The sequence below is a fragment of the Cebus imitator genome, unplaced genomic scaffold, assembly GCF_001604975.1.
Source record: "Cebus imitator isolate Cc_AM_T3 unplaced genomic scaffold, Cebus_imitator-1.0 Scaffold223, whole genome shotgun sequence".
Taxonomy (NCBI): domain Eukaryota; kingdom Metazoa; phylum Chordata; class Mammalia; order Primates; family Cebidae; genus Cebus; species Cebus imitator.
The window spans coordinates 1798157-1809873 of NW_016107538.1; the positions used below are offsets into that span (position 1 = coordinate 1798157).

Below are 11717 nucleotides of genomic sequence, written 5' to 3' on the forward strand. Positions count from 1 at the left end.
GAGTAGCTGGGATTACAGGCACGCACCACCATGCCCAGCTAATGTTTTGTAGTTTTAGTAGAGACGGGGTTTCACCATGTTGACCAGGATGGTCTCGATCTCTTGACCTCGTGATCCACCCGCCTCGGCCTCCCAAAGTGCTGGGATTACAAGCGTGAGCCACCGCGCCCGGCTCACGTGGATATTTTTAAAGCAGTTACTAGGTATCAGACACTGGCACTGGTTTAGGTGTTGAAAAAAAGCAGACAAGTCCCTGCTTGCTTCACTAGTAATACTTGGTAATATATACAATTTATAGTTTTAATATGCTTTATATATATATAAAGTCATTTAGTGTTTTCAAAAAGCTGTATGATAGTAGTATTATTACCCCTACTTTATTTATGAATAGTTTAGTGGTTTGCTTAAGATTGACCTAAGGACCCAGAAAGGGTCCTAGGGATCACACCACCTGTAAAGGGTGACCTTGAGGCTCAAACCCAGGCAAGCTAATACAGATAGCTTTTTGCTTTATACTTTCACACAGCAACAGTCTGTTTTTTTGTGGTTTTGTTGAGTGCCCTTTGGCTGGAGCACTGTAACACATGAAGGTTAGGTGTTGAGGGTGGCATGGTGCTGTGTTGAGTTAAGGATTAACCCTTGAACTCCTTTCTACCATATTCTGCCCACCAGACAGTAATGTATACTGTGTATCTATAACATAGAAAAATGTTTTTTCAGTACTGTCAAAGGTCGTTGTGATAGAGGTATATAGAGTACCTTCATTAAATTTAACTTATTGTTTTACTTTAGGTTAATCTGAATTAAAATCTTAAAGAATGCTTCCTCTTAGTTTTTTTTTTTTTTTTTAAAACTCTGTCTTATGAAAATTTGTGTTGTGAGATAAATCTGATTGATTTTCTTTGAGCTCTTGGTCCATGAGACCCTCTTGGATTAATTGATTATCCTACCAAATCTGTAAGCAAAGCTTAGTAGCCTGTGTTACCTCCAGCAGTTAATCACTGGTGGGGGTGGTGTGCAGCACATGTTTGACTCTTTCTTTCTGGATCTCTTAGCAACAACTTGAAGAAGAGGCAGCTAAACCTCCCGAGCCTGAGAAGCCCGTGTCCCCTCCTCCTGTGGAGCAGAAACACCGCAGTATTGTCCAAATTATTTATGATGAGAATCGGGTAAGCTCATACCATCTCTGGCAGCATAGGCCTTTAAACCCACTTGACTCTGCCCTTTTTAGTTTTGAATGTGTTCTGGTATAATTTTAATTTTATTAAAAGCTGATTTCTCATATAATTTTTAATGTTTATAAGCTTTGGCTGACTGAGCTTCGTGTTTTTTTCTTATCAATTGAAAGAAAAGTTTACATTTGTGCCTTAAATTATGTAATATTTCATTTTACATTATATATTACATAAATATTTAATCAGTAAAACTGTCAACTGAGTCTCCTTTTATATGAATACTGACATGCAAGTTTGGTAGCATATAATGTAAAACAACCATTCTGTAATTTTTCCCTTAATAAAGGATGTAATGCTGACTGTTGATAACATTTCAGTAAAGAAAGGTCATTGCATGTGAGGAAATGAAGTTTCTTGTCAGCATTAGTTCACAGTTGATAGTTGGGCTGTGGTTTGAACTTGTTAAAAAGTTCAAGGCTGGGCATGGTGGCTTACGCCTTTAATCCTAGTGCTTTGGGAGGCTGAGGCTGGTCGATCACTTGAGGTCAAGAGTTTGAGACCAGCCTGGCCAACATGGTGAAACCTTGTCTTCCCCTAAAAATACAAAAATTAGCCAGGCGTGGTATTGTGTCCTTGTAGTCCCAGCTACTTGGGAAGCTGAGGCAGGGAAATCACTTGAACCCGGGAGGTGGAGGTTGTTGTGAGTTGAGATCTCACCATTCACTCTGGCCTGGACAACACAGCAAAACTCAGTCAAAAAGAAAAACCAAGTTCAAAGTAGATTTTGACCTTTAGATAGACTTTGCTTTTTTAGGTTTACTTTCACACTCTTAATTAAAAATATCCATGGATTCGGAACAACCAGGCATGAATTCTATGAATCATTTTTGTAATAACAAACTTAGTTTTGGCCAGAACATGGCCCAGGAACTAGCGGTTGAAAGGAAACTGATTTTACCTCAATATGAAGAAAGTGTTTCAACAGAGCTGTCTAACAGTGGGCTTCCAGAAGTCCACAGTGCAAAAAATGATAATATGCTTTATACTGTGTGTGATAGAATAGGCTTTTAGCTAAAGGTGATCATCAGGTAAAAGTTAGGATTGGTGTTTAGATTTGTTTGCTCTGTAGTGAGTGAATTCATTTGTCAGTCTATCTTACACAGTCTGTAACTTTATAGTAGTCCAGAGCCTAAAGGAAATTGACCTTAAGTAAAGCAATTGTGAATTAATAAATATTTATTCACATGTACCCCTGAACTTAAAATAAAAGCTGAATAAATAAATAAACATTTGTAGGAATGACCTTGGATTCAGATATACATGTATCAGGTAGATCACTGAGAGTCATTAGAAACATACTTATGCTAATGATAAGTGTCATGGGCAGGTAAAAATATGGGCAATTAATATTATTTTCTTGGTTGGGTTCAACACTAGTCCGATTTATTGTATGGCCACAAGAGTCTACATGAAGATAAATCCAGTAAAGGAATGGATGGATGTGACCATGCCTAAGATGGGGGCTGTGGCCCAGGATATACAGTTGCTCCATTGTTTAAGAAAAGCCCAAAATATGGGGTTTTATGTAAAACCTATGATTTGTTTAAACAAAAAAGTCCTCTGCATAGCTGCAAAATACTTTTGTGGGCTCGTGGGTTCCATGGCCAGTTTGTGACTGTGATCTCAGGATAAAGTAAATAGGGATTAGCAGTGATAACAATGGAGATTTGATAGTTTTTTTAAAAAGTTTTATAAAATGTGTTTTTTAGTATAAATTTTTCAAATAAATTGGATTTGGTGATAATTATTAATTGATTTAATTTCTTAATGAGCCTTGTCTTACAATATTAGTTCTGTGGTTGCTTCACTGGGAAATCAGTATGATGTTGCTTGGTGCACATTAGCAAAACTTGAAAACTCCTTTTACACCTCTTCTTTCTGTGTTAACATTTATACATTTGGTTTGTTGTTCATCTATGAAGAGAACCAAATCTGAAATCTGTTTTAATATTAGACTTATCTTCTGCAGTGAAGATTGTTTTTAACTCATGGCAACTATAGAAGTCATCTTTCTTTTCCTTTTTTTTCTTTTCTTTTTCTTTCGTTTTTCTTATTCTGCCTCTTCTCTTCTCCCTTTCCCTCCTCTCCTCCCTTTCTTTTTTTTTTTTAAATGGAGTTTTGCTTTGTCTCTGAGGCTGGAGCGTTGCAGCGCAATCTCGGCTCACTGCAACACTCTGCCTCCCAGGTTGAAGCAATTCTCCTGCCTCAGCCTCCCGAGTAACTGGGATTACAGATGTGGGCCACCACGCCCAGCTAACATTTGTATTTTTGGTAGAGACAGGGTTTCATCATGTTGACCAGGCCGGTCTTGAACTCCTGGGCTCAAGTGATCCACTTGCCTTGGCCTCCCAAAATGCTACTGCGTCTGGCGTCTTTTCTTTTATTCCTTCTTTTCTTTCTAACAGACAGGGGCTCATTATGTTGCTCAGGCTGATATTGAACTCCTGGCTTCAAGCAATCCTCCTGCCCCAGCCTCCCAAAGTATTGAGATTATGGGTGTGAGCCCCCATGCCTGGCCTCATCTTTCTTTTTTATGTATGTTTTATGCATGTACCTGTGCAGTTTCAGAATTGTAATAGGGGGCTCCCAGAGGGGAGTAGGAGAGTACAGTGGGCCTAGATCCCAGGCTTTCTCGTATGTACTCCCCAAGGCTTTTTCTGTCCCACTATGCTCTTTTGAAAGGCCCTCCCTGCCTCTTTAGCTTTTTTAAATGAATGAGCTTATCTGTTTCAGCACTATAGGCAAGGAGTAATGGGGTAATGACAAAAGTACACTTCCCTCTTATTTCTTGTGTGGCAGCAGTCTACACTAGCTGGAATTAAGCCAAGTGTGGCTTAAGAGATAGCGGGACCATTTCTTTTCTTTAGCAAGTTAGTGGGAGGGAGAAAAAACTGCCCCAAAGTGTTAATTTTAAAGTTGACTTCCTGAGAAAAGTTGACTTGCGTCATAGTTAAATTTCAGACTGTTTGTTTAGTCTCTAAACAGACTATTTTTAACAGTTCAATTTGATATTACTCTATCAATTGTAAGTTCCAAAAATATTTGTAAATGTTCTAATTTCAGAAGAATAATGCATAAAGAAAAGTGATTGTTGGACTCTACTAGAGAAATTTTCAGGAACATCTTGTTCATATATATATATTATTTTTATTTTTATTTTTATTTTTATTTTTTGAGACGGAGCCTTGCTTTGTCCACCCAGACTGGAGTGCAGTGACACGATCTTGGCTCAGTGCAACCTCTGCCTTCTGGGTTTAAGCGATTTTCCTCCCTCAGCCTCCCGAGTAGTTGGGATGACAGGTGCGTGCCACCATGCCTGGCTAATTTTTGTATTTTTAGTAGAGAGAGGGTTTTGTCATGTTGGCAGGTTGGTCTCGAGCTCCTGACCTTAAGTGTTCCACCTGCCTCAGCCTCCCAAAGTGCTGGGATTACAGGTGTGAGCCACCGCAACCTGTCTTGTTTATATTTTGATTGGTGGATTTGCAAGAGAATGTGACATCAGAAGAAAGAAAAGGGTGATGGTAGGAAGTATATTCTGTGCCAGCACCTCTGGTCACCTAGGCCAGCATCCTAGGAATTAGCCAATTCTATCTCTTTGCCATTTAATGTATGTTCAGGTAATCAATGAAGAGCATCATTCCTACCTAAATATTGGTCTGGTCTTTGGCTTCTTTCTCTACCTTTATCGTTGGCTTAATTTGAGCCTTCATCTCCCACATAGTTATTGAGTCTCCTTCTTCAGTCTGTTTCTTTCCAACCCATCTTTCATATTTTCATCCCATCACATGATTCTCCAAATTGAACCTTTTGATGATTTCCTACTTTCTGCAGAATAGCCCAAACCTTTACTGGTGTTTACATGCTTACCCATCTGGCCCTTGCCCAATACTGTTTTCTTAGTGATATCCCACCAGAAGAGGTTTTGGATGTTCCTTTGTTAGTAGTACCTTTACCCTACTATGTTGCCCCTGCCGTCAGGTGGCCCCATGTTTTGTTTTTTCTGCCAGGCACACTCATATCTCAAGCCCCAGCTCAAGTATCATTTTCTCTAGGAAGGCTTTCAAGACCCCTCATCTTCCTATGGTGGGAAGGCTTATCTTTTTCATTGTTTTCTTAGTGTCTAGCAAGTGCTTGGCACGTAGAACATACTGAACATATGTTTGAAGAATTATTTACTTCTGTCTGTAGACTTAGAATGAAAATTATAATATGAACATATGAGAGTTTTAAGTTAAAATTTTTGTTGCCAAAGTATTGGTAGGTTAATCTTAGCAAGGGAAGATTTCTGCTAGGTAACACTTTGGTCTAAATTATTTTACTTTTGAAAATAACAACTGGGTGCTGTGGCTAACACCTGTAATCCCAGAGCTTTGGGAGGCTGAGGTGGGGGGATTATTTGAACCCAGGAAGTTGAAGCTGCATTGAGCTATGATCATTGCCATTGTGTTCCAACCTGGGTGACAGAGTAAGACCCTGTCTCAAAAATAAAAAAAATAAAAAAGGAAATAGGAGGTTACAAATATATATAATTCAGTATTTTTTTCACTACTGAGTACTCTGAATAACAAATGAGCAGTTTTCTTTGTTGTTCAGCTGTTACTAAGGATTCCTTGTAGCTAGAAAATTAGCTCATTAAAACCTTTTCTTCAAAGAGATCAATGTGGCTTACCACAGTAAAGAGTGGCCATTTTGTGGTATTTTATTGCTTTAAGTTTCTGTTAAAGATGGTATGAGTTAAAATATGTAGAATGTTTGGGGGATTTATTTCTAATAGTGAATTTTCACTCTCTCTCTTTAGATTCTTGATATAATTATTAGCTTTTAAAAACTTAATAATTCTTGGCTGTGCACGGTGGCTCTTGCCTGTAATCCCAGCACTTTTGGAGGCTTAGGCGGGTGAATCACGAGGTCAAGAGATCGAGACCATCCTAGTCAACTTGATGAAACCCCGTCTCTACTAAAAATATAAAAATTAGCTGGGCGGGTGGTGCACACCTGTAGTCCCAGCTATTTGGGAGGCTGAGGCAGGAGGATTGCTTGAACCTGGGAGGCGGAAGTTGCGGTAAGCCGAGATCGCGCCATTGAACTCCAGCCTGGGCAACAAGAGTAAAACTTCATCTCAAAAAATTCTTCAGGCATTGCTTTCAATATAAATGTTAAGTTTTGACTGAATTTGGTGAGGAAAGCTATGAAAATAAAATTTAAGAGTTTCCATCATTGTAACTACAAATTAAGAAAAAATAAAAAACAATTGGAGCGTATTTCAACCTATTGTATAGAAGAAGGATATTTGGAAATAAGGATAAGTTCATCTATAGATTAGTCTTAGATAAATATTTTTTAAATAGTGATTTTACACTTAGGTAATGTAATTTTTAATTATACGATACAACAATGTCTTTGTCTCTAGAAAAAAGCAGAAGAAGCTCATAAAATTTTTGAAGGTCTTGGCCCAAAAGTTGAACTGGTAAGTGAGAAATTAATTTTTTCATTTCCAGTGATGTTTTCTTTTGGTAGTAGTTTTTCTTTTGATAAGATGGAATATGATCCATTTATTTTGGGATAAGACAGATGTAGCTGAGCAGAATTTGAGATGAAGTTTAAAGTAATGGTGAGTGAACTTGGTTACCTTTGCAGACTTTTTTCGAAGCATCATCCTGAGCATGTTTTTACCTGAGCAGCCATTTAATCATTCCAGGTAGAATGAGAATCAAGAACAGAATTAGAAAGCTGTTTGAATTTTACTGTTAAAATAGTGGCAATGCTTAATCCTCCTTTGAAATTAAAAATTAATCCTCCTTTGAAATTAAAATTCTGTGCGTAAATATACTTATTATGGGAAACAGTGCATTTATAAACTGTCTTATGGGAATGGCATTATTAGGAGATGGAATTAACAGTTACTTAAGGAATCTAAAAGTTTAAGGTTTTGGTAGGGCATGTTATTGTATAGATCCATTAGTACTTTACCTGGGCCTACATTAAAATTTTGTTTCTTTGTCTCTTCATCAATATTCCAAGCACTGAATAAAGATGGGCTTAGTGGTTACTGTATAGACAGTGCAGATTAAAAACATTTCCTTCACATAGACATATGTACAACATTTTATACATAAATATTTGATTTCTTTTATAGCCACTCTATAACCAGCCATCAGATACCAAGGTGTACCATGAGAACATCAAGACGTAAGTATTGATCATCTTTGGAGTTCCTCAATTAAAAACCATATATTCCGTAAAGAGATCATTTTTATGTTATCTGCTGACAGTATTATAATATAGTGTAGGTGTGTTTTAGATTTGTGTAATTTGCTGTTGTTTTACTATATGTTATCTTCCTCTGGCTTCTTGGGGGTTGGGGTAACAGCTTTGAGTTTCCGAGGCCAAAAAATGAAATAAATTGTTGCATAAAACTAGCTGGTTTTATAATCTGCTAGTAAAAAAGGTGGATACTTAACATTGAAATGGCTTACCTTGAGGCTTGAATTTTTTGCCTCCTGTTTTGTCTTTTTTTCAGTGGAGTACCTGCAAGGCGCATGATGAAGTAAGATAATGAAGCTTTTTCATTTAAGACTAGTGATGACACCGTCCCCCACCAAGCCACATCTGCCATTGCAAAGTAGAAGTGCCACGGATCATTTTATCATTATTCAAAATCCTATTCTAGGGAAATCCCTTCCATGACTCTTGCTAATGACGGTATTTGTAGACCCTTCTGCCATTTAATGTCCTGGTGCCTTGGAAGCGCTCAGTCACCTCATGTGGGTGAGGAGGCTGCTCCAGAATATAGTTTGCTTAGCCTTGCTCATCCTAGTACCAGGCCTTTATGGATGCAGATTTTGGAATAAGAAAATAAGTGAAAAGAAAATCTGATTTCTTGATCTGATTGAAGTAAGAAAGGAAGCTAGATAGGTATCTTTTTTTAAAAAAAATTATACTTTAAGATAATTTTAGGTGAATTCTTAGTTTGTGACAAAAATGTGATATTTCTACTTTATATGTTTTATTAAGTATAACCAGATCATTATAATTATTTACTAGTATGGTTGCTAATGAGCACATTGCTATTTATTATATATATACATATATATATACTTTTTTCTTTTTAAAAATTTCTTACTGAGAGTATGTGCAATTATTGACTACTTTGCAGAACTGGTGGCAAATATAATTTGCATGGTAGTATGCATGAAAACAATTGAATTTGAATAATTTTAACTTTTGTTAAATAAGTGGTTCGTAATAAAAGTTAATGTATTTGTGAATTTTTCTGTGAGATGCTATTATGATCTTGAGAACCCTTAGAAGTAAATCAGTCAAAACTCACTTAATATACCTTGTTTTGGAACTGCTTAGCTGTTGTAACCTTTTTAAAGAGGAGAAGAGCAGATAAGAAAGACCTAGTTTGCTACTTTTAATGACTTTTTTTCCCCCCAAAGCCTCAGTTATGTTTATGTTCTGTCCTGTTTCTCCTAATACTGTCTGGAGAGCAGTTCTGTCTGATTTATTTCATGTCATCTACATTGCCTATTTAGTGCTCAGCACACTATCCTGAGATGGATTACTGACTGGCTGACTTCATTTAAATTCCTAGGAAACATTTAAGATTGTATTTGTTGATTGTCATTTGCTTTTGAGTAACGTATAATTATCATTAGAGCAAACTGAGTATATGGTAATGCTTCCCTGTACAACACCTTTTGAAATATTTCCTCAGCTGCATGCATCTGTATGAGTCATTCAGTAGCTGTTCTTTCATCACCATCATTTGCTTTGTATGAAATAGCAAATGTACATTTTAATAATTCTTTTCATCTCTTGGCTACTTTTTCATATAGCCAGCTCCAGATTGTCCATGCTTACTTGAGTGGAACCAGTGTCACTGTTAGTCCAGAGTGGCAGATAATCCACAAAATTACTTCTACTTGCCTTGGCTTTGTATTTATATTTGAATAATCAGCTTGAAATCCTTTCTGGAAGTAGGTGGGGTATAAATATTTATATTTGAACCTGCATGTCATTGTTTTTGAAGGTCACAATGCTTCCAATTTAAAAAGTGATTAAGATGTATTAGAAATCTTGCTGTTTTATCACATTGCCCTCCATTACTTCTTAGAGTGGATCGTGTCATTTCTGTGACTGAAGAAAATCTCTGTTTAAAGCAGAAGTCATCTGTCTCTACTTATGTTGTTATACATTATCCTCATAGAAGGGAGGTTAACACCTTACCTGATATAGGGAGGTAACTTTAAAAGCGTGTCCTTCTTTTCTACCTCTCATCCTCCAAGACTAAGATGTTTATGTCACCAGAGTTGTTAAGAAGGATAAGTAACTGTAATTTTAATTTGAAAATATTTGCCTTATAATTGGATTTGCTAATTGAAAGTTAACTGTTTTGTATAAAGTCTTACTGTAGAATGGGAGGAACTTTAGTGAGTTCTAATTTTTGCAAAAATTATAAAGTCTTATTTTGCAGGGTGAAAAAAATAGGATTAACTTTGTTTACACTATAAATTCTTAAGTGATTTTTGCCTGTGTTCCAGTGTCTCTGGGAAAAAAACAATACATTATTAAATTGTGCTTTTTCTTAATGTCATGCAACCATATTTTTCTCTTCTAGAAACCAGGTGATGAGGAAAAAACTCATTTTATTTTTTAAAAGAAGAAATCATGCAAGAAAACAAAGGGTGAGGTCCTATCCTTGTTAACTGAAATTTGTACAGCTTTCCCATTCATGCTCATTTAGGCACCCACTTTCCCACTATTAATCAGAATCGTCCTTGACTCCATTTGAGGATAAGTGTTGATTTAGAAAGTACCCATATATATGACTGAAATCTAATTCTAGTAACATTTTGATACCATAATTTACATGTAATATCATTATCAAATTAATTTCATTGGTCACCTATCTAGAACATTTTCATCTAGTCAAAATAAAGAAAATGGTGAGTAGTTTAAAAAATATGAAAGATAGTTAATTTAGTTTCTTAAGCCTCAAACAATTGTGGGTAAGTTGCAGTCATGCTGATTAGATATTACTATTCTTTATTTTATTAGAAACTGGGTCAGCTAGGGTTCAGCTTTTTCAAATTAAAATAGTTTTCCATATTTTGTTATATGACTTGTAGTCCAAAAGTTTTGTGGTTATATAATCTTCATGGTAATTAAGTTATAGAAAATATAATGCCAGTGATTTTTTTTTTCATATGTTTATACTGATTTTACAGATTTACAGTTAGCAATAAATTTACAGTTTAACCGTTAATACATTTAAATTCAAGTGTCTGTTAAATAAACGCTGCTCTTTAAGTCTACATCAAAAATGAACTTTGTGGCTTAAGTTTAATGACCTGACAGTTTAATGAGTTGTAAAGGTCAAGAGTAAGCCGCTTTTATTTGGTGGAAAATGTCTAATGTTCTAATTTGCCAGTCTGTTCCTTCAGATACTATCTTAAATTATGGTCTTACTTTTTTTTTTTTTTTTGCCAAGAACATATAAATATCAAGTAAGAAATTAGCTCATGTATTTTTTTTCCTTTCCAAGTAATTTTGTTGTAATTGTGGTACTCGCTAGATTAGCTCACTGGTGATGCAAACACTATAAGGTCTGTATGTTCACCAATTAGCTTAAATATTGCTTGGCTGTGTACTCTGTCCCATATATTCTGTGAAGGTGAGCAAGGTAGCCATATGGTTTTAGTAGTTTTAGGGGGAGCCTAAGGTGATGGGAATCAGACAGATCAGCAGGTAGTCATAGTATTGGATCACACCATGGTCATGGACTACAGATGACTGAGGAGGACACCTAAGGCAGATAGGAATTATGAGGGGAAGTTTCATGGGAAAACCAGTTCTCTGTATATGCAGAGGGAGCTGCTTAAGTGAATGTCTGGGAGCTGGAGGGAATGTGGACTGAACTGGCAGTGTGAGAAATGAGGCTACTGAGGGAATCCAGAGCCAGGTTGTATACTGTCCTGGAGGTTGCATAATGTTAGGGTTTGTATTTTAAGAATTTGCATTTGGGCACAATATTAAGATTGCATGGTGTAACTCTATCAAGACAGTTGCAGGTGGGGCAAAAAAAAAGAATGCATGGGAGCTATTGTTTTGATCTAGAAGAGGGATGGTATTGACCTGGATTGTGAGGGTAATAGCAGAAATGGAAAAAAGGTGAAGGACACAGGAGACATATAGGAGTAATTGAGAAGTGGAAGTGGGGTGTGGTATAGAATTGAGAAAGATAATATTCTCCAATGCTACTTTCTTGAGATGACCGTGTTAGCAGTTTTTCATGAGCCCTTCTTCACTTTCCTCTATCCATATGTCATCAGATGTATTGACAGTTCTTTGTCCTTAATGGAGGGCTCTTCAGTCTCTTCTTCTCTATTTAGAAAATGGTATCATAGTTCACTTCTCTAAAAACATTAATTCTCAATTTCATGTAGTTCACTGGATTTTTTTTTTTTTTTTTTTTTT

At 36.4% G+C, this 11717-nt stretch overlaps 1 protein-coding gene across 1 annotated transcript in view; it reads left to right on the forward strand.

Annotated features, from left to right (window-relative positions):
• NCOR1 (nuclear receptor corepressor 1) overlaps nt 1–11717 on the forward strand; it is a 181473-nt gene that overhangs the window by 52842 nt on the left and 116914 nt on the right. The window contains exons 6-9 of the mRNA XM_017496857.2: nt 1056–1169; nt 6646–6702; nt 7372–7424; nt 9859–9925. Of these exons, the coding sequence (XP_017352346.1) occupies nt 1056–1169; nt 6646–6702; nt 7372–7424; nt 9859–9925 (291 nt within the window). The remainder of the gene's footprint in view (nt 1–1055; nt 1170–6645; nt 6703–7371; nt 7425–9858; nt 9926–11717) is intronic.